The sequence below is a fragment of the Hippopotamus amphibius genome, chromosome 3 (assembly GCF_030028045.1).
Source record: "Hippopotamus amphibius kiboko isolate mHipAmp2 chromosome 3, mHipAmp2.hap2, whole genome shotgun sequence".
NCBI lineage: Eukaryota > Metazoa > Chordata > Mammalia > Artiodactyla > Hippopotamidae > Hippopotamus > Hippopotamus amphibius.
Window position 1 is genome coordinate 166,351,550 of NC_080188.1, and position 24,068 is coordinate 166,375,617.

The following is a 24,068-nucleotide window of genomic DNA, read 5'->3' on the forward strand; positions in this document are numbered from 1 at the left end:
TCATGGACCTCAAGTTTCGGTACCTGACCCCTGAAACACCTGCGCTCAATACAGGAGGACCTGACTCATGGTAATAACTGGGGTACGGGTGATGGATGAAGGACTCCTCCATTGGTAAAATAATCACCTTTTCAAAGAGATTTACTTTTAAAATTGAGCTCCTCAAGGCAAGGGACTGTTTCCTACTTATTTTGTATCCCCTATTTCCTATCTGCTTTTCTATCCTGAGTCATAGGGTAATGCCTGGTGCTCATAAGTGCTAAATAATTTTTAAATGAATTTCTGCTACTTGCTTTTCTTTGCCACCAATAACTTCTGAGAAAACTGCTTGCCCAGTTGTGGTGCAAAAGTAAACTGCAGCTCTGCACCATGACAATTTCTGAATTAGAGTAGTCCACATTAAGCTTCACTATAAGTATTAAACCATCTAGTAGTCCTTGTTTCCTTATATGGAGCAGAGAGTTCTTCTGGTATGAAGAGGGGAGTTGAAAAGCAAATCAGCTATGCCCTGTACACATTCAATAAACACGAAGGATGAATCAAGGAAGGGCAGGTTTAAATCTCTACAGATTCACTCAGTTTTGCTTCTTAATTTCAGGAAGGAAAAAAAGGGAATTCCCGGACATTTCTGAGAAAGATTAAATCTCGAAACTAAAGCCCTTTCAGAATGACTCCAATTTTCAGCATGAAGCCGAGTTTAATTTTTTTTAAATCAACCTTATAAAACCTAAAGAATAGATTTAAATTGAATTTATGGTTGTCCACATGCTAGTTGGACCAAAGAAATATTTAGCAATGGTAAAAACATCAGGAAAATAATTTGCAAGAATCCAACTTCCACTTTGGTTATATAAACTATGGTGAAGATTACATTAAGCCAAACACATACATTAAGAAGGAACATTTTAATCGGGGGAGGCTTAATATTTAGATGATACAGAGAATAGCATGTTCGCAAAATTCAGAAGGATGAACTTTAGGTAAGAGACGAGAAACAGGAGTTTGGTTCAGAGAAGACAGAAAATTCCCTTAGAAATCTGTAACTGGGCGTGTATCACAGATTATATACCAGCTCTTTTTTGAATATAAGTGTATTCAATATATAATGGGAACACTGTTTTTGTTGAATCTACAAATGCTCCTTTGTCCAAGGAAAGTTCCATCCAATAAATGATCAAGTTATAAACTGCTTTTGTTGTACTAAACATATCATAGTCTACACTCTGGATGCAAAGTAAGAAGGGAAATTGAATTTCAGATGGGGAACAATGAATTTCAGTTTTGAGTAACAAGAGGTAGAATTTCAATTATGGAAACACACCAGAAAGAGATTAGATCATTTTAAACACCTTGTCAGAGTTTGTAAATGTTGTTTAAAAAGATAACTTACAATTCAGGTTTCAATTTTTACAGACTACCTCTGACTACTGAGCAGATATTTTTATTGCCAAAAAGCTAGTGGAGGAGAAATAATCCAAACAGAGAAAGAAAAGATCTTCCCCATTATAGTGGGAACAAAATATTTCTTTTTATGCCTCTCTTTACTGAAAACAAAACGTTATTGGCAAGTTGAACAGCTTTTGAACCAATATGTGAAACAGTAATTATTCCTAGATGATGTTTTCAATCTAAAAAGTCACACATAAGCTAAAATTTCACTAAAAGTAAAAAAAAAAAAAGAAATTATACTCAAATGAGTATGCAAGCATAGCCAAAGAGCTAATTCACTACCCATTTCTATTTTTCACATTGGTAATATATGCTGGTCTTTTAATGGTACGTGAGAAGATTATGTAATGATTCTCTCAGGAGAGGTCCACCTCAGAGTGGAGTCTGCTACTGAAATACAGACGAATCTAAGACCTCCTTCACTATCTTCCATTGCGAGATGCTCAAGTAAAAGGGCCACAGAAAGTAAAAAAAGAAACAAATTAAAATGGAAAACATCTCAAAGGTAAAATTGGCCGTGATGCCTTAACCACAGTTGTGATATGTTCTGAATTTAGAATTTAACTCTTCTTCAGAAGGTTTCCAAATTACAGTTCTCAGATGTGTAACTTTAGTATTTAAAATTCACTCCCTGCGGTGATAAATTTAAATTCTATAAGCATGTAAGTAAGCCTTGAATGATTACCATCTCCCACTCTTCACTCAGCTGTTTTGCATACGGCGCTCTGAGACCGTAAGTATGGGTTAAATTTCCACAGGGGTCAACTTTGTATTTTACTGTCACTGTAAAATCCACACCCTTTTAGAGAAGCAACTTGGAGACACTGCTTTCGAGTCAGACAGATGTGGGCTGGAATTCTAACTCTACTGCCATTAGCCTTGCAAACCTGGATAAGCTACTCAAGCATTCTGAGCCTCAATTTCCTAGTCTGTAAAATTACCTGTCTCATGGCCACTTCCCTGAGGTAAGGTATTGATTGCAACATGTTTGTAAAGAACTCAGCAGTGCTGGGCATGTAGTAGGCAGGTGCTAAGGACCTTCTTGCTTGCAGTCTGACATCCGAGCAGGGCATCAGGTGCAGACAATACACAGCGATCGACAGCAACGCTCTGTTTGTAGACAAAGGCTCTTACCAGTCTCTACCTGAATTTCCACACTTGAATGAATGATCAGTGGTAGCCCAGGATCCTGGGAAGCTCTCTTATACATTAAGTATTCTCATAGCCACATTTTGGTGTAGGGACTTTTGTTTTAACTTTAACCATCCCCTTGCAAGAACAGCTTTGTAACAGAAACCAGAATATCAGCACTCTAACTTATGAGGCGTTATTTCCCTTGAAACATGTAGTTACTTTACTTCTTACCTTTTCAATTTTTTCATCCAGCATTCTGAAGAATTCTTGTTGGCTTTCAGAGATGTGCATGCTGAAAAAACAAAGAGTAGTTAAGTGCATATTTCAGTGTTTTCTTAAACCTAGCTCCCTCAGATGAAAAATGCTGAGTCCCTAAACTTTGGGGCAGTCATTTATTTCTTGTAGACTTTCCCACTGAAGTGCTCTGAAGTCACACTAAGGACAAATGTCATTACAGTAACCCTACAAATGTGTTTCCTAATAGTCTATCCATTCCTATGATTTCAGGAATGCAATTTCCTTTCAATTACACAGGTTATTTACAGTGGTGTTACTGAGAGGCGTGTGCCCAATTTTTTCTTCAGATACACATTTGAAATTAAAACAAAAAGCGCAGCTAAGCAGCACACGACATATTTCAACCCTGTGTGTGACTATAACAAGAAAATATATCAGTTACTATATCGAAATGTATACTTTACGAAGGCTGTCAGCGTCAGCATGGTATTCAGCTGACTGTATAGGTGTGGGCTGGCAGTAAATGAGCCGAGAACTTGACATTGCCTGAATATCTCCTGTGCTGCGGAGAGCAAACGCACCTCTTAGGAACTGAAATTCCACTGGAATGTGGGAGTGACTGAGGAGGCATGTCTGAGTAGCGCCTCCCCCTGCCGAGTATTTGCCTGTTCCTTGCTATTTAGTGGTGTACTTAACTGGACATGGTTGGTGGGGAAAAAACTAAGAAGGTAGGGAGAGCAGAGAGGATTCGCGGACGGGATGGAAAGAGCCTTGGTGGCAACATGGTCTTAATGACAGTAGTTTCTACCTAGCAAACAGCTGTGGGTGTTCCAAGGAGGTTCGGGATGCTGAGTAAGAGACACATGGTACAGTGCTTCTTTCGCTTACTGTTAGTGCCTATTGGTTTAGTAGCTGGGGTTGGGGGGAGGGGTGGCTCCGGAACAGCTGCTTCCCTTCTCATCTAGGTGTGGCGGGCAACCCACCTGACATCCCCTCAGCATTATGCCTCATCCTTTAGGGGCCACAGAGAGTGGCACAAGTGACCCATAACCCTCCAGGTCTCCCATGAGAGATAATAAGGCTTAAAGGAGGCTTTCCTCTATGTGTAAGATCTAGATTTAAAATCCGGGAGCATGGTGGGGGGGGGGTGTTGTGGTGGGATGAATTGGGAGATTGGGATTGCCATATATACATTACTAATAAAATCAAATTGTACACTTTAAATATACGCAGTTTATTGTATGTCAATTACATCTCCATAAAAGTTCTTAAAAAAAAAATCTGGGAGCACACGATATCAGCTCTGATATAAAAGCAAAACAATGAAAAGATCTGATACCAGAATCAACTTTCGCAGTTATAAGGCACTTTCACGTATATCATGTAATTTTTGCCATCCTTTGTATGTTCAGATAAGGTAAGATGTCCTGTTTCAGAAGAGTCTCTCTCTCATTACAGGTTAGAAAGGCAGAGCAGAATCTAGGATGATGAGAGTCAACAGTCTCCTCTCTTCCTCTGGCTGGACAGAAAAGCCACTTTGCAGAGCTGAGTTTTCCCAGATTTCTCACGGTTTTACCTCTTTAAGTGCCAAAACGTTTTTTATTTGAGCCACTTTAGATGCAAGTCTTCTAAACTGGGTACTCTTTAATAGACATCTACCCTAAACATTACTTAACTTTCATTTAATGACTAGCAGCCACTCTCATGACCTTAAATCACAGCACTTCTGCAAAACTGGGATAGCCCTGGAGCCTCTAAGATGGGTAAGAGCTGGCTCTCTTTAAGCAAAATGGCCTTAAACTCCAGGATTTTGTTCTTGGCCTGCTTTCGAGCATTTTTTCCGCATCTCTCCTTGTCAGAGAAGGCATCAGTCCTCTTCCCGTTTTCTTCCCAGTTTCCGCTTTGACTCCATGCTCAGAAGTGGCACAGCCAAGCTTGTTAGAGTTGTGTCTAAAGTTAGTGTAAACAGGCTCTAAGGGAGAGGCTGGGGGGATTCTTGTGAGTGGGAAACGTGAATATTCTGGCACCCACTGTGGCTGCTTAGACACTTTTTGGGCATCCTTCCTATTTTTAGCCAAGGTCTCAGCAGATGAGGTTGCTGGACAGCTCTGGGTCCTGGATAGGAAAGGCATGTATTTTTATTCGTATAAATAAACATACATATTTTAGTTTCCCTAGAAAATTACAAGAGACTTCATAAAAACGGCATTTTTCGTATTTGATGTTCATTGTGGAAAATTCTGGGTTAGAGTTTTTAGCATACATTGCCTTGCATATAACAGGAGGGCAACGGATATTTAATTAACTCACATGATTCATGACCCCTCACAGTTTGTTAGCACGAGTGAGGTGCAGGCCTGAGAGTCCTCATTTTAAAACACATGAACTGGTCTCTGAGGTCCCTTCTGGCACTAACATTCTGTGGTTGTTAGTAACTTCCATTAACTCCATTATTGGAAACATCAAAACACGAAAACAGGGATGTCTGATTAGTACTCAGACATATGCACATTACATGGACACGAGGGAAAGTCTTAAGTAAAAGAGCCTCTGCACACGTGTCTGCCATCCCTGTGATGCAGAACGACAGGCTCAGGGGTCCGTATCAGGAGCTTGAGATCAAAAGGGAAGGACCTCAGGATGCAGATACGGTGAAGCAAGCACAAAACCCCTAGTGGTTTCATATTTAACTAATTTCATAATTAACTACATATCTTCTAACCATTAAAAAATAATTATCCCTTGATTGAAGCAAACTGAACAAAAGCCACCCATCCAGAATTAATTAGACATTTTCATCCCCACTTGAATTCTGAACTGAAGAGTAACCTTACTCTGGGGTAGAGGGTACAGTGGTCAGGAAGGAAACTTCCATTTTCATTTTCATACGTGCCCTTTGAGAAACAATTCTAACCAAACGTTGGCAACTGGCTTTCAGTCAGCTGCAACTCGGCCACTGACAGAGAAGGGCTGTCTGCTTTTTCTTCACCTAAGAGCGTTAGAACATCCCTGCCTGCTTCTGCCTCACTTCAAAACCTACTGGGAAGAGTCACCCACCAGCCTGATTCACTAACTTGCCACCTTGAAATACAGCACATGGACTGTGCCAGACAGAAACGACTGAAAGGAAGGGTGACTTTATTCTCAAATCCCAAAGCACTAAATGAGCTTTCAGGTAAACTCCGTTGTCCCTGGAGGTGTGGCAGACACTGCCAGGTGGAGCAAAGGCCCACCACAGAGATCCTCGTTACCTGTGTGTTGTCTAGGGATGGTGTAACCAGACAGTGTGAGGCTTACTCCACTGTTCTCCATGGGTTCCTTTCAGAGTGAGGCCCTAAATCTCTTCAACAGGGGCAGAGACAGAATGTTCACTCTGATGAATTAAATTACCCCATATCGACTGACTCCCACTTAGATAAACAGGGATGCCCTCTTCTCGTGTGGAAACTATCAACACAGTGGCAATAACAGTAGTTCTTACCTTCAAGAGTACACACCACACTGTGAGAAACAGTCCTTAGGTAACAACTTGATTCTTAAATCCCTTCTGATGGACAATTTGATGACTGTGAGTGAGGGGAGGAGACAAAAGCACGCTGGTCTGGCTTTTTTCTGTCTTTCTTCAAGGTTAAGGAAGGGATAATTGGATTGTTTCTCATTTAGTTTATAAAGTATGACTACTTGATGTTAAGATTAATTAGATCTAAAAATCTCTTATAAAAGCCTGTATGTTGGGATTTAACTAATATAGCTTAACAATTTTGGTTATTCCTATTTCTCTCTAATTACTAAAACTCCACCTTAGAAAACACAATGCTTCCCTGGAACATTTCTTTTTTATTGAGGTATAGTTGATTTGCAATATCATATTAGCTTCAGGTGTACAACATAGTGACTCAAAATTTTTATAGATTATACTCCATTGATACCCTGTAGTATTTCTTATGGCTCCCAATTGGTCCCGGAAAAGCTCTTGTGAGGTAACCCTGTCATCAGAGGCTCTTCATTCTGTGATGTGTCTGCTTTTTGAGACTAGGGATGACAATGCTATGAAATCTTTTTTTTTTTTAAATAAATAAATTTATTTATTTATTTATTGGATTTATTTTTTTATTGCTATCTTGGGTCTTTGTTGCTGCACACGGGCATTCTCTTGTTGCAGCGAGCGGGGGCTACTCTTCATTGTGGTGCGCGGGCTCCTCATCATGGTGGCTTCTCTTGTTGTGGAGCATCGGCTCTAGGCGCATGGGCTTCAGTAGTTGCGGCACATGGGCTCAATAGTTGTGGCTCACAGGCTCTAGAACGCAGGCTCAATAGTTGTGGGGCACGGGCTTAGTTGCTCTGTGGCATGTGGTATCTTCCTGGGGCAGGGCTTGAACCCATGTCCCCTGCATTGGCAGGCGGATTCTTAACCACTGTGCCAGCTAGGAAGCCCCAATGCTATGGAATCTTAATGACAAGTAAACAAGCAAAAGGTGGACAAAAGGAGCTCTAGAGCTGAAAGATACATAGCTTCCATTTTTAGTGATTTAAAAAAAATAAGTTTCCAAAGAATAAAAACCTAAGCCACAAAAGTATAAGAAGGCAAGGTCTTAATGCCCTAATACTTCACCTGCAAAAATAAAATTCAATTACTCCGTGGGCTCCTGACACATCTTCGCCTGAACAGAGTCATTTCTTCATAATCAACGTTACTGTCTTTCAGCTGCACCCCCGTGGAGTGGGGGTAATCCTAATCCTCACACCAGGACACACAACAGGCTAGCAGTTCAGGGCTCGCTTTTATTTAATCATTTTCATGGCTTATTTTTATTTTATTTATTTATTTTTTTAATTTTATTGGCTGTGTTGGGTCTTTTTTTTTTTTTTTGCTGTGCGCGGGCTTTCTTTTTAGTTGCGGTGAGTGGGGGCTACTCTTCATTGTGGTGCAATGGCTCCTCACTGCCGTGGCCTCTCCTGCTGCAGAGCACAGGCTCCAGGCGCATGGGCTTCAACAGTTGCAGCACAGGGGCTCAATAGCTGTGACTCACGGGCTCTAAAGCGCAGGCTCAATAGTTGTGGCACACAGGCCCAGCTGCTCCGCAGCATGTGGGATCTTCCTGGAGCTGGGATGGAACCCGTGTCCCCTGCATTGGCAGGCGGACTCTCAACCACTGCGCCACCTAGGAAGCCCCTAGTTAATCATTTTTAAATAAATAGCATAATAAGCACCCAGGAAACCAAAACAAAAAATCTAGAGGTTACTTACTTCCCACCCATGCATGTGTCTCTCCCAACTCAAGGGAACCATCATGACTCCACTTTCCTTTTATATAGCTTTCCTCCATCTCTCCATGTGCTTAAAAAGCAGATGATTTATTTTAGTTGTCTTTAACTTTATAGAGTGCATCACCCTCTTTAATCTTTCAGGACTTCCTCTCTGTTCTAGTACTATATTGCTAGGGTCCATCCAGCGTTGTGCATTGCTGCAGTGCGTTGGTTTTAACTGCTAATATTCCACTGTGTGAATACAGTGCAGTTCATTTACCCAATTTCCTGTCAAAGGGTATTTGGGTTGTTTCTAATTGTTAAGGTGTTCTTACCAAACGTCAGACACTGTGATATGCACCAGGCATACATTATTTCATTTAACCCCAGTCCCATTTTCCACTTTCATTTTTCTTGGAGAAAGCTGGAGCTCAAAGACATGAGGTCACTGGCCTGAGATTACAGAGTCAGTAAGAATGTGCTCTACGTGGTGCATCAAATGAAGGTGTGAGCATTATCTGCCTTCATTATTAATAAATCTGCCATTATCAGGTATGGGACTGTCCTTCCACTCATGGGAAAAAGCCTCATCTTATTTTATACAATTGCACAATAAATAATAATTTCCTGAATCCCATGTGTCAGCAAGTAGGAAAAGTAAAACCCTTCTCTTAGCTCTCCAGAAAGATTTCTTAGTTGAATTCCAGAACCCAATAATTTAACTCGCAGTTTAAAATACACACACACACGGAGGAGCATTATGCTATGTGAAAAACAGGGGATTTTCTTCATAATTTTAATGTAAACACGTGAACCAATTTAATCAACTTCTTTGAAAGCTTCAGCACATGCCAGTCTGCAAAGCATGCTATTTCAGTGTGTCAAAGTTAAATAAATATTTGCTCTAAAGGGAAAAGAAATTCTCCTTAATAGAGTCTTTCTCTAGAACTCAGAGATAAGAGAGGCATTTAAAAATAGCATCTATCTAATGGTCTGGATGAAGAAATGATTTGGTAGTGTCATCAGATATCTCTTGTCCTCAGAGGCAGACAAAATTGGTGTAGATAAAAGTGACTACTAGTGAAGTGGATTTGGGAGGTTGTGATTATAGTATAACACTTACCTTAGGGTGAAAAAATTGGTTACCTGATTATACTGACATTGTAAATGATAAATGGACTTTAAAATGTCCAGTTTTCTTTGGAAGTAAAAAATTAAATCCCTGAGCTCATCCACCACCCCTGAAGAGTCCTAACCACCATATCACAGTGGCCATGGCTGCAGCAATTCCACAGACACTCAGCCATGTTATAAGTGATTATATTATTTCTGTCTCAGCTTCCTGGGAAGAACCAGAGAACACAACTTTTTCCACTCATGATACTGATTTACACATATGTCATAGCTAAATTTATTTGGGGGTGAGGGTGACTGTGGCAGATGTACTCATGTGATCAGCACCCTTAGGGAACTGGTTCATATTTAGGCAACACAGCACAAGAGACTTGCAGCCTCTGGGGTAACAGCCTCTTTGAAGAAAGGGTAGGTAGCTTCAAAGTCACACAAAGTGCACTTTATCACCAAGGTAGACTCAGTTTTAGAGCAATATGGAAAACTACTCATTATTCTATTTAACATTTTAATTGTGAAATACTTAACACACAGAAAAGGAAACATATAATGTTATTTGTACATTTTTAAATAATAATAATTAAAGGAATACACATGTAATCACGAATCTTACTAAGAGATAGAGCCTCTGGTCCCCATTGTCTTCCATCCAGTAGAAAGAACCACTATTCTCAATTTAATGCCTTTTCATTTCCTTGCTTATCTTTATTGTTTATATATACACATGTATATATATAATATATTGTTTAGTTCTGTCTGGTTTTTTTTCCAGTTTTGTTTATTTTATTTAATAGGCAGCGGTGGTCTCAAAAATCTTTCTCTTCATCAGATGTTTGATCCTCTTGCAAAGTTTTGGGTTTTTGAGCTTGAACTTGGAGCTTTACTCCATCAATAACATGATTTTCCTGTTGTAGTGCATTGTGAAGTTCTTCTGAAGAAAACTGAATCCAACCCATACCTCTGTGAAAGCCAGTCTCTTTGTCAAAAGGCACAGTGCACCTCCATACACAGCCAAATTGTGCAGTGCTCTCTCCGCTCAGTGGCTTCCTCAGGAGGCACACACTCAGCCGCCTTAATCCAGCCACCACGCTGATGTAAGTGCTCCATGGGGAGCAAGGCTTTTCAGGATCGCTTGCACCTAAAAAGCCCGCCCCTGCTACATCTCCAGCTCACTAGAAGCCGATCCAGGGAACTTTTCTGACAAACTGGCCGGCCGATTAGTTCTGCCTGTTTTTGAATTTTATATGCACGAAACTATGTAGGCAGGTACTACTAACTCTGCTGGCACAACTTTAAGTTTCATGAGATTCCTCTGTCTTGACCTCTGCAGCTACAGGTCATTCATATTCACGGATATGTAGTATTTCCATCATAAGAATATATCACATTTTTGTTATCCATTATATGTTTGATGGGCATTTGGGTTTTATCTTCAAGAGCTTTTTTTTTTTTTGCTGTGCTGCGAGGCCTGCAGGATCTCAGTTCCCCGACCAGGGATCAAACCTGTGCCCCTTGCAGTGGCAGCGTGGAGTCTTAACCACTGGACAGCCAGGGAAGTCCCATATCTTCAAGAGCTTTAAGAGGTCACATAAACAGTACTGCCATGAATATTCCAAAACATGCCTGCTGGCACACATGCACAAGAGTTTCTCTAGGGTATACACCTGAGAGTGGAGTTGCTGGGCAGTCAGGTAGGCCCAGGTACAATTTTATCAGATAATGCAAATTGTTTTCCAAAGTAATTGTACCAGTTTATACCCCTACCACCAGGCGTTAAGAGTGCCTGTCATTCCACATTCTGGTAAGCCTTTTGAATCACCAGACTTCTAAATTTTTGCCAATCTTGTGGTGCAAAATGATATCTTTTTCATATGCATTAGCTATTCATGTTTCCTCTTCAGTCAAGTGGTTGTTTATGTTTTAAACCTGTTTTTCTATGAGTTCTGTCTTCTACTTATTGATTCATAGAATTACTTTATATATTCTGGAAACCCAACTATTGTTAATTATATGTATTGTAAATATATTCCATCATTTTGTGGCCTTTTACTCTCCTATAGTATATTTTGATAAACAGAAGTTCTTAATTTTAATGCAGTCATAAAAATTAATCATTTTTCTTAAGATCTGCATCCTTTGTGACCTATTCAAAGTTCTTCCCTACCCCATGGTCATAAAGATATTCCTCTTCATTTTCTTCTAACTGATGTGAAGTGTCAGCTCTGTCATATATTGTGGGTCTGTTTGGGGTCTCTCTGCTCTGTTCCATTAGACTAAATCACACTGCCTCAATTACTGAGGCTTTAAAATAAGTCTGATTATCTGGCAGGCAAAATGGGGCTCACTCTAAAAACATTTTTAGGTTTCAAAACAATACAGGAAAATAGGAACTAGAACTTACTTTGCTCTGGGTTGATGAACTAATCCCGGAATCTCTTTATTAGTTTTAAGTCTTACATTTGAACTGGCACTTTTTTCCTGAAACACATAAACACACATGTAAAACACAAGATGAGAATCAGCAATTAAACAAGAGTATGGATTTTCATCACCAAAATGTTAGATTTGTTTGGGAGCCTCTACGGTCGGTTACTTCATGAGAATGAAAGTCATTACAAAGATGCCAAACAGCACAGGTAGAACTGCCAAATATTTTAACAGGCAACACTGTCATGAAAAGAGGAATTAACTTTTATAACAGCTATGGCTCCTTTCAGAAAATTATGTGCGAGTAATACTTGATTTTTAGGGGGAGGCACTGAAAATAGTAAGAGAATCCAAGGACAGAAGATTCTAGTGTGAATAAGAGCAGTGGTAGTACAACCAGAGCCACTGTTTGCTTGCCTACGTTAAGTGACTTTGTGCGTTTTATTTGTGAAAGACAACTGCAGTTACTGAGACATAAAGTTTGCACGAGGCCCTAGCAGTGACAGAGATACGAACGTGGCTAAAAATAGCTAATATTTTCCATGCACAATGAATATTGAGATTGAATTCAATTAAATTAATGAAACTCAATACTAGCCTGTTTTCCAGAAGTACTTCTTTGGCTTTTAGCCTGATCTGATTTCTTTCTCCCAGTAAACCAGCCACATAGGAAATACTCTCAAATCTTAAAATACAAGTATATCAGTAAGCACACTGTCTCAATAATACTGCTGCTCTGTGTTTTTACAACATTATTTTAAAAAATATATTTAAGGTGCTTTAAAATTTGCTCTCTAATTATACCCCCCAAAATGAAAGGAAGGACTACTCTAAACCTATTTAACAGGTGACTATATACTCAAGCAACTTGAGGTGTGGCAATAATTAAAGACCTGGGCAAGGAATAAAAAGTCCTGTGGGCCGATCCACCATCATCATCACATGCAGACTGATATAGGATGGCACATAAAACAGATGGTTCCAAACGAGTTCTTTCAAGAGCTCATATTTCTCCTAGGATAGCAGAAGCCACATAAGACAGTGAAACTGCAACGACTTACATGCTTGGTTGCTTGCGTTTGCCATCAAACATGAGCGTATCTGTATAACGTCAGTCCTCCAAAATATAGGGTAATTTTGTGTGTGATCTCCCAGGAGAAGAAACAATCATTACGTTCTTCTGCGCTCTAGCTTATCTTCTTTACCTCACACTAAACTGGAGAATGTTTTCATGAACATTTAAAATGTATAAGATATATACTGTTCCCTCTGCTGATGTAGTCAGAGAACAACGGATGAACGACCTTATTTTTTACAAAGAAGGTGGGAGAACAATTAGAAAACTTTAATGCACTAATTTCAGGAGGGCAGGACCCATATCCTTTCTTTGTGACCATGGCCACAGAGCCTGGCTTGGGGCCTGGCACTTCATGGGAGGTGCTCATCGAATGTTGGTAGAACAAATGAATGATGTCAGCACATAATTAACTTTTTTAAATGGTCAGAGATAAAAATAGCTCAACTGTAGTCTCTCTGCAGGACTGAAGACGTAGGTTTCCTCCAAATGAGTCATTTTCTCCCTTAAACTTTATGTCTGCTAGGATTAAGCACTGAAAATGGATATATTTGATATGAGAACCTTATACTTTTTCTCTATTCACATAATTTCCTAAACTCTTTGAACTTAAATGATGCATCATAATTTTAAACATTGCGAAGGCAGGAAAGAGATTTCTAAGAATGCAAATGACATATAATTGTATTGTTGCTATTCAATTTATTAAACTGTACCCTTCATAAGTATACTGCCTCACCAAATCGTCCTTAAAAACACATTGTGTGGTTGCTAAAAAAGAAGGAACTCCTCCCAAAGAGACTCAATAGATGGGGAGGAAACTTCAAGACCTCAGGCACAGAGGTGCCTTTCTAGGAAGTGAGAGGACCAAAGGTGAGGCATAGGTGGGGGGTGGGGAGGAAGCAGCTGGAGATTTCCCAGTTACAAATATATATATAACTATGCAGAGATTTCTATTTTGTATTTATAATGTATTTGTTTTTATAAATTACCACTCATCAAGATCAATAACAACTCACCACATGTTAGTCTCACTGATTGCATATATCAACTCATTTTAATGTTCTAAGTATACATCTATTAATTCAGTTTTATGCCCACATACCTCTCTGAGACAGGTACCATCATTATCCCCATCTTATAGATGAAGAAGCTGAGGCATGGAAGTGAAACCCTTACTGAGATTCTACAAGTTACAAGTAACAGTGTTGGGATTTGAATCCATGCAGAACGGCCCCAGAGTTCATGCTATTCGCCACTAGGCCAGTAGTCCTCAAACTTTTTAGTATCAAGACCCCTTACCTGGATTCTCCGAATTTTGATACATTTCATTATACAATATGAAAAAAAAAATCACATTTGTTAAAATCAGCATCAATCTCATAAGAAAAATATTTAAAAAAAAAATTTTTTTTCTTTTTGGCCACGCTGAGCAGCAGGCAGGATCTTAGTTCCTCAACCAGGGATCGAACCCACGCCCCCCGCATTGGAAGTGCAGAGTCTTAACCACCGGACCGCCAGGGAAGTCCCTCATGAGAAAAATCTTGACAAAAGCTGTCAAGCTCACAGTGGTGGATACAAGTTCTCCAAAATTCTGATTTTGGTTTAACATCTGAATTTTAGGACCAGCAACAAATACTGACGATTGTTTTCTTTGGCGTAACAGGCTCTCTTTGGTCATTTTTGAGAATATGTTTGCCAAATACCCAAGTCTGAATATCCATAATTTGTCTGTCAGGCATTTTTTTCTATAGTAGAGATGGTGTCCCACAAAAAACAACTGCTAGTTCAGCTTGCCACTCAATCAGCTGCAGAAGTGCTTGAGATAGATAACCACCTTATTCAAAATAAAAAGATACGCATCTAAGGCATAAGAGTTAATAAAATGAAATAATTTCTACTGCTTCATCAAGGGCATTCTTTTTTTTTTAAACTCTTTATTGGAATATAATTGCTTTACACTCTTGGGCCAGTTTTTGAGGCACACCAAAGTGAATCAGCTGTTTTTACACATATATCCCCATATTCCCTCCCTCCCGCGACTCCCTCCCACCCTCCCTATCCTGGTCCTCTAAGGCATCACCCATCATCGAGTTGATCTCCCCTGTGTTATGCAGCAACTTCCCACTAGCTATCTATTTCACATTTGGTAGTGTATATGTGTCAATGCTACTCTCTCACTTTGTCCCAGCTTCCCCTTTGCCCCCTCCCAACCCCGTGTCCTCAAGTCCGTTCTCTACATCTGCATCTTTATTCTTGAAGGGCATATTAAGTGAAAATGGAATATATTCTTAGACTATGAGTGCTTGGTGGTGGTGACTACTAATGCTAACTACTATTAGTACTACTACTAATAGTAGTACTACTACTAATAGTAGTACTACTATGACTGCTAATAATTGGCATAGTGTGGTGCCAATGCCTGGATCTGTGCTAAGGCACAAGCAGTTTTACACACTATTGCTTTTGCACCATCAGTACAAACATCAACAGAGTGAAAAAGGCAAATAGTTTCTTTACTCTTAGGAAAATGGCTTTGAAGACTCGCTGAGAATGTCTCAGGAAACTCCTGGGGTCTGCAGGCCACACCTGAACTATAGTGCCTTTCTATTTCTTTTGCATGCAAAAGAACTATCGATTATTTAATTGTGGCATATATGCATTATTTTAAGAAAAAAAATTTAACGGCCTTATTGACGTAAAATCTATATTCCAAAAAATTCCCCCATTACAAACATATGATTAAATGATTTTAGTAAATTTATAGAACTGTGCGATTATCATCACAATCCAGTTTTAGAACAGTTCTATCAGCCCCCAATTTTTGTCACACCCATTTGTTCTCATCTGTAGTCCCCAGAACCACAGATCTGCTTTCTGTCTCTACCAATTTGCTTTGCCTAGATTCATGTAAATGGAATCATACAACATACAGCCTTTTGCATCTGGCATTTTTCACTTAGCATAATGTTTTCGAGGTTCATCTATACTTTAGCATATTTCAGTACTTCGTTTATTTTAGTTGCTAGCTAGTATTCCAATGTATGGATATACTGTATTTTGTGTATCCACGCACAAACTGATGAACATACGGACTGTTTCCAGTTTGTGGCTATTATGAATAATGCTGCTATGAACATTCATGTACAAGTCTTTGTGTGGATATATATTTTCATTTCTCTTGGGTAGAATCTAAGGAGTGGAATTGCTAGATTACATGATAAGTTTATATATGACTATTTAAGACGTCACCAAACTGTCTTCCAAAGTGGCTGCGCCATTTTACATTCCCACCAGCAGTGTCTGATGGTTGCCGTTTCTACACCTCCCCGCCAACACTTAGTATTTATTGTCTTTTCAATTCTAGTCATTCAAGTGGGTGTCTCATTGTGGGCTTTATTTATTTTACAAATTGTATTTATTTGGATTTGTTCTTACATGTCTTTGTATCTATCAGTACACCTAGCGCCTTACTAATGGGAGCATTTATATACATCAAGAAGTCCATTGTATGTATTTGCATCAAGAAGTCAGTTTTATATGTGCTTATAAACACCAATTAACTTCTACTTTGGGCTTGTTTGTTGGGGAAGGAGAAGTTTCAAGAGATCTGTCTTTAAAAAAAGAAACAATAAGCAAACAAACAAAACCAGGAAAGGCTGGAGGAAGGCTGAGGCTGACGGGGGTCTCAGATGGAGCAGATCCGACAGAGAGGACTGAGAGCCCCGCCACATCCGCGGTGCTCCAGGAATAGGAACAGAGAATTAAACTAGGAGGTGACGGAAGAGGTAACTAAGACATTATTTCCCTTGGCAAGAAAAAACTATTTTAACAGCATCTGACACATAAACTAAGGACCTAAAATAAACTGGGACCAAGTGGGATTAAGATGAGGCCATTAAAAGGGCGCTCAGCGGGCAGTTTGTAGAGCTGTGTTTTCATGATCCATCCATACTGGTATCAGAATCACCTAGGATGCTTGTTAAAATACAGATTTCCAGGCTCTACACAATACCTCCTAAGTGTGAGTCTCTTAGCGCCAAGTCTGCATTTTAAACAAGAGTCCTAGGTGACTCAACTCAAAAAAGTTTGAGGACTTTTATTTCAGAGAAAAGATACTTTGTGCCTAGAATTCCTCCTCTTGGCCTTCCGCAGAGCAATTTTCAAACTGAGGCCTGGGGTTCTGTAGAGCTGCCTCAGGGGCCAATAGCAAGGCCTCCCAGAGCAGCAATCCCTTGAACTGTACATTCAGGGCCTGTCAACTGATGCTGGAAAAAAGCATCCATTTCTCAAAAAGGTTTGCAAACGAACGTCAGGGAGTGACAGGTTTATTTAAACGGCAAATCAAACAACTTCTCCTTTGCTTGGAATAACTTTCTTTATGAACAGAATACACTTGCCAGTGTCTAGAGTGAACTTATCATTCTCTTAGCTTCTCTCATGTTGGAGACAGTCAAACCGAAATAGATTTATCCTGCTGCTCCCAATCCCTGGGGGGCATCTCCCAAAGGGAAAGTCAGAACACCAAGAGAAACTGACAGCTTCTTTACACAATCCTGTCTAACGTCAGCTCCTTAATTCTGAAGGAAGCAACACAATGCATTCAGGGGGTTGAAGAAAGCATCTCACTCCCTGTTGGCGAGGGAAGGAGCGTCTCTCCTCCTAACACTTCTTCGCCTGTGTTGTCGCACTGAGTCCAAGTCCTGGGAGGCTCCCAGAGTTGGTCTGGGTTGGAAGTGTGAGGAGGGATTTCTTTTTTCTGGGCCCCAAAGCAGGAAATTCTGTCTTATAAAAAAATCCCAGGGGTCAGATGGATGGAGGAAGCTGGAGGCGTAGAGAAAAATAGTGGGGGTTGGAGAACTAGCTTCTGGGACTGCTAATGAGAGGCCGACACAGAGCAAAGAGACAAAAGCACTAAATGTGAACTCTCAGTGGGTTCCCCTCTATCCACAGACTCTGTGTGTGTACATTTCAACCACTGCATTTCAGAAAGTACCTGAAACTAGAAAAGGTAAAAACTTTAACTAGAATTAGGAGATTTCTGGGTGGTACACACACATTTTAAAAATAAGAACACATTCAGCTACGAAATAAATAATGAATAATCATTCCAGCTTTGGGGGAATATCCCATAGGATGTACTCTGAGAAAACCATCTCATTTGACGTTTTATGTGTGATTCTTTTTTTTTTTCATTTTTTAAAATTAATTTTTTATTATTATTATTTTTATTGGCTGTGTTGGGTCTTTGTTGCTGCGCACGGGCTTTCTTTAGTTGCAGTGAGTAGGGGCTACTCTTCGTTGTGGTGTGTGGGCTCCTCACTGTGGTGGCTTCTCTTGTTGCGCAGCACGGGTTCTAGGTGCTTGGGCTTCAGTAGTTGCGGTACATGAGCTCAACAGCTGTAGCTCACGGGCTCTAGAGCACAGGCTCAATAGTTGTGGCACACAGGCTTAGCTGCTCCGCAGCACGTGGGATCTTCCTGCAGCAGGAATGGAACCCATGTCCTGTGCATTGGCAGGTGGATTCTTAACCACTGTGTCACCTAGGAAGTTCCTATGTATGATTTCTTAAGTGGTATTAACACGAGATAGGACACTACCTTCTTCAAACATAGAGGAATTTTATCTTCTGTCTTCTGAGTGATGGTGATTAGCTGACCCACATTTATCCTACCAGAATTTCTGGGTATTAGCAAATGGCAAGGCCCAAGCTACCCAATGCAACTGTTGACTTGGGCCTACCTGTATCATAATTACGTGAGGTCAACGTAATTATAATTACCTGTCCACGGAGATTATTGCAATTATTAGTATTTTGTTAGAATTATTTAGTAGTGATGAAATGTAAAGTAGTGATGGCATGGAAAGTCTCAGCTTTATGGAAATTCTCTTTCTATAAATTAAAATATAACCATGTAACTCATTTTATATCAAGTATATGTTAAGTGGAGCAAATCGGTTTCAAAGCACCTAATATTTTTCACATAGTTGTTTCACAAGGTAGATTGGAAACATTTAAAATAATCTTTAAAAAGTAAACAGAGTTGTAAGCAATTGCTAAGAATAGATTTTATTGTTTACCAACAAACCTAGAACCAAGTCATTAAGTTACTATGTCAGGAATTAAAAGAGACAAGCTATAATGTTGTTGTAAATCACACTGAGAATTATGAGTTAAGGATGTTTTCTTTTTTTTTTTTTTTTTTTAAGTCTCAAGGATGTTTTCAAAAAGATGATGTATCTCCTGGTTTTTCTAATTTGGAAAAACCATATTCAATTTTCAGCCAAAATGCTTGTATCAGTAAGGACTGGGTAGGTTACGCTGCAGTGGAAAACAAACCCTGCTATCAGTAGTTTAATAATATACAAATTTATGTCTTATAGCTGCTACACGTCCAGTGCAGGCTGGCAGGAAGGCTCAGCTCATCCTAACCACTCAGGGACTCAGGCCAGTGGAGGCCCCATGTCAACATGTGCTCCCAAGATCACTGTGGTGGGGGAGGGGAGGATAGAGTTGAGCAAGGTTAAGGGCTCATATGTATTCCACCAAAGCATGTCACAGGACCACACCAGTCAGGAGACTGGAGAAAGTACAACCCTACTACATGCTTGGAAGGAACAGAACTGTAATATTTATAAACAGCCCTAATGACGATAATGCTAATTTTTAAAAAAGGTATATTTTCTTGATCAAGAACTACCTAACATTAACCATTATGATCTTCCTTTCTGAACAGTCTGATGTGGAAACCCATCAAGTATCTTATTTGTACTAAACATGAAAAAAACTTAATTGCTGAAAGTTTAAATTGGGGCAAAATGCCATGCAGAGTTGAGATTTCAAAACAAAGCTGAAACCAGTTGGTTAGCTGACATTACTAAATGATGTTAAATGCCATGTGGACACAGTTCGACCGGGTAGAGGCAAAAATCTGTGGTTTATTCCCCATGCAGAAAACTGCACTCACACCCACGCCTACACATCTCTTGATTTTTTCATTTTGGACTTCTCCTCTCCAACCATCAAATAAAACAAAACACATAGGAATGTGAATCATAATCATTGTGATCCAAAATGAGAAAATCAAAGATTTTAAGAATCCAACTATCAATAGACGATGGTCCCTAAAAGACTGCATTTAAGAGCCGACTAGCCCCAAATAAGCATGCTTTATGTTACATTTTTCTCGTGGGTAAAAACATAGGCAGAAAAAAATCAAAGTATATTTCATGAAAGTTAAAATATTAGAACAAAGAACTGTATCATCCATCAGGTCTTTAATATTTTAACAAATAAAAAGCCACCATTTGTGCAGAATTGGTAAAGTTTTCCTGTGATGAACCAAGATCTTGACAGGTTTTCCTTACTAAGTTGAGAAACTGTAAATGTCAAAGCTAAAAACAAAAACTTAAATGATCCAGTTTTTTTTTTTACAGGCATGATCTTTTTTCTCGCATTCACTGTGCTGTATAAGCCAGCCAAAAATCAGACTCCAGCCTTCCTGATCTGGCTGGACATACCCACAACTCTCTTTAATTCCAAATTTGTCAGTGTCCAGAAAATCCAGTGTATTAATTTCCTAATTCTACTATAGCAAATGAACACAAATTTAGTGGCCTAAAAGAACACAAATTTATTATCTTACACTCTGGAGGACAGGAGTCTAAAAGCATTTCACAGGGCTGCCTTTCTTCTGAGGTTCTAGGAGAGAACCTGTTTCCTTTCTTTTTCCAGCTTCTAACCTTCACCTACATTCCTTGGCCCCTGGTCCCTTCCTCCATCTTCAAAGCAGCAATGAAGCATCTTCTCTCCTCTCTGACCTCTGCTTCTCACACCTTCTTTTTCTAACTCTGATTCTCCTGCCTTACTCTTATAAGGATCCTTGTGATCATACTGGGCCCACTCAAATAATGCAAAATAATTTTTGCAGGTCAAGATTCTTAATTTAATCCCCTTTCCCATGAAGATAACATATTTACAGGTTCCGTGGATTAGGATGTAGATATCTTTGTGGGGAGGTGTTATTCAGCCTACCAGTGTCCCCCATGGTCCCAAAGATTCGCGCCTATCCCACATGCAAAATATATTCACTCCATCCTAGGGTACCTAAGTCTCAACCCATTACAGTATCAATTCAAGTCTCAGGTCTTACTTAAATTTCATGAGCTTAAACATTCCATTATGAAATTATCTCATTACCTAAATGATCTAAATTACATATGAATGAGGCTCTAGGTATAATCTATCCTAGGGCAGAACTCCTTTCCATCTGTGAACATGTAGAACTAGGAACAAGATATCTGCTCACAAAATACATCGTGGGACAGACATAAAATTACAGCTATTGGCGGTCCCATTCAAAAAGGGAGAAAATGGAAGGGAAAAGGGAAGTCATCAGTCCCAACCAATGTCAAAATCCAACTGTGCAAACCCCATTAGGTTTCAAGGCCTTGGAATAATCCTCTGTGGTTTAAGACTCTGCCCTCTGGGCCTGGGGCTCCATCCTTGCAGTCTCTCTTCCCTTTTCTTGAAGGGAAGCATAGGTGTGCAGCGAAGTTGTTTTATCAGATTGTTTCCTGGCTAAAGAAGTTTGGGACTGCAACAACCTTCTTTCATTTCACCCTCTCTCTGTTCCTTTCAGTTTGAAGCAGCAGTATTTCTGTGGGTATAACTTCCTTGAGATCCTCACGAGTCTACTGTGTATGTCGTGGATGTTTACTTCATAACAAAGGATGTTCCTCCACAGATCTTCCCTGAGTAATCCCATCTCTAGTCCTGGCCTCGGCTGAGATGGCTGAGGGAATTCATGCCTAAATCACATGCATAATCTATTCCAAGACACATCTGTGTGATTAAATGCTCTGACTTTTTAATCCTTTCCAGAAACTAGCAAAATATTGTTCAGCTACCCTCTTGGCTTTCTTTGCAGAGCATACTTTCCAGATAGTGAATCTCTTAGTTTTAGTGTCTTTTGCAATCTTGATAGGCTGAGAATTTCCCAAATCATCAAGTTCTGGTTCCTTTTTGATTAAGGAACAGCTCTTTCCTCAACTTATCTCTTTTCTTTTGCATTTTACTATAAGTGCAAGAAGAAACTAGGCTGTGACTTCAACACTCTGCTTGGAAATCTTCTCAGCTAAATAACCAAGTTCACCGCTGATAAATTCTGCTTGCCACAATGCTGTAGGACACAATTCAGCTAAGCTTTTTGCTACTATATCACCGTGGTCCCTTTTCTCCAGTTTCAAAGAACATATTCCTTCCTTCCTTCTGAACCCTCACCAGCAGAGTCTTTAATATCCATATTTCTACTAGCTGTTCAAGGCAATCTAGGCTTTTTCTATCATGCTCTTCAAAATTCTTCTAGTCTCTGTCCACTTTCCAATTTCAAAGTCACTTCCACGTTTTTAGGTGTTTATCACAGCACTGCCAAGTTTCAAGCTACCAAAATCGACACTGGCTTCCTACCGCTGCTTAACGAATTACCGCAGACTTATATTAAAACAAATTTGGGGGTCAAAAGTCTAAAATTGGTGTTCAAGTCTTTCTTCCTTCTGGAGACTCGAGGAGAGAATTTGCTTTCCAGCTTCTAAAGGCTGCTTACCTTGACTCATGTCTCCTTTATCCATTTTCAAAGTCTGCATCTTAGCAGCTCTCTTCTCTGACCTCTGCTTCTACCCTTATATCCTCTAATTCTTATCCTTCTGCATCCCTCTTGTAAGAATTCTTGCGGTAATCCAGGATAATCTCCCCATGTCAAGATCCTTAATTTTATCAAAGTTCCTTTTCCCGTGTAAGGGAACATATTCACAGGTTCCAGGGATTAGGATATGGACAAACTGGGAGGTGGGGAGGGGGAGGTCATTATTCAAGCTATCGCATCTGCAAGACTCAGTCATCTCAGGCCAAAACCAACATCAAAACCCAGGTCCATGGTTCACAGTGAAAAGTCACACAGGGACAGAAACGTATTAAAAAGCACTAGTGCGGGGAGGGTTGGGGGGAGTCGTGGGAGGGAAGGAATATGGGGATATGTGTATAAATACAGCTGATTGACTTTGGTGTACCTTAAAAACTGGTACAAGAGTGTAAAGCAATTATATTCCAATAAAGAGCCAAAAAGAAAAAAAAAAAAAAAGTACTAGTGGAGGGCTTCCCTGGCGGTGCAGTGGTTGAGAATCTGCCTGCCAATACAAGGGACACAGGTTTGATCCCTGGTCCAAGAGGATCCCATATGCCATGGAGCAACTAGGCCCGTGTGCCACAACTACTGAGCCTGTGCTCTAGAGCCCGCAAGCCACAATTATTGAACCCATGTACCACAACTACTGAAGCCCATGTGCCTAGAGCCTGTGCTCTGCAACAAGAGAAGCCACCGCAAAGAAAAGCCTGTGCACCACATTGAAGAGTAGCCCCTGCTTGCCACAACTAGAGAGCCAGCGCACAGCAATGAAGACCCAACACAGCCAATAAACAAACAAATACTAGTGGAAAACTATGGTAGAGAAACCCACTGGCTCATTCTTCACTAAATCACTATGCAATGGTACTTATGTGCCAGGCTGTGCTAGGGAATCAAAGGAATGATACTCACCCATTAAAGCAAAGTGAAGAGATATTTAAAAAAGATAGAAGTATGTGTGGTGGAAGCACTTGCAATGACACAACCCAGAAGGGGAGGTCAGGGAAGCTTCCTGGAGAAGGGAAGGCAGGATTGCGTCCTGAAGGGAGAAGAATGTGTACCTGGCAGGGAGAGAAAAGAACCAGGCAGGTATAGTTATATGGGGCCTGGCAGATCCACGGAGAGCATGGGGTGCCAGGACGGCGTGTGGAAGATAAGGTGGTGAGGTGGGCAGGGGCTGGCCCATGACGGGCTCATGTTGGGCATTTAGATTTTCATTTGAAACAAGGTGGAACTATTGAAGGAGTTTATGCAGCTCCTGTCATATCAGATTGTGTTTTAAAGATAGAATCAGAGAGGGCTGGGGGGAGGGGCAAAATAGTGGAAAGGGATTAAAAGGCACAAATTACTAGGTATAAAATAAATTAAGATACAAAGGTATAATGTACAGCACAGGGAATATAGCTGATATTTTATAAAATATAGCTGATATTTTATAAAATACAGCTGATATTTTATAAAAGCTTTGCATGGAGTATAATCTATAAAAATATTGAATATAACACTGTAAATCAACTATACTCCAATAAAAAAAAAATGATGGGATCAGAGAGCTGGTCAGGAAGCTGTGCCAGTAAATCAGAAGAGATTCTCTGAGAAGCTAACAAGACAAGAGGGGACAGCACAGCAGATAACAAGAGTATGGGCTCTGGAGTCAGACTGCCTCTCCACTTTCTACTTGTGTC

At 40.0% G+C, this 24,068-nt stretch overlaps 1 protein-coding gene across 2 annotated transcripts in view; it reads right to left on the reverse strand.

Moving 5' to 3' along the window:
- C3H1orf21 (chromosome 3 C1orf21 homolog) overlaps positions 1 to 24,068 on the reverse strand; it is a 225,589-nt gene that overhangs the window by 30,252 nt on the left and 171,269 nt on the right. For both annotated transcript variants that reach the window (XM_057728999.1, XM_057729000.1), the window contains exons 4-5: positions 11,600 to 11,676; positions 2,815 to 2,875 (exon numbers count right to left, since the gene is read on the reverse strand). In XM_057728999.1, coding sequence (XP_057584982.1) covers positions 2,815 to 2,875; positions 11,600 to 11,676 — 138 coding nt within the window. The remainder of the gene's footprint in view (positions 1 to 2,814; positions 2,876 to 11,599; positions 11,677 to 24,068) is intronic.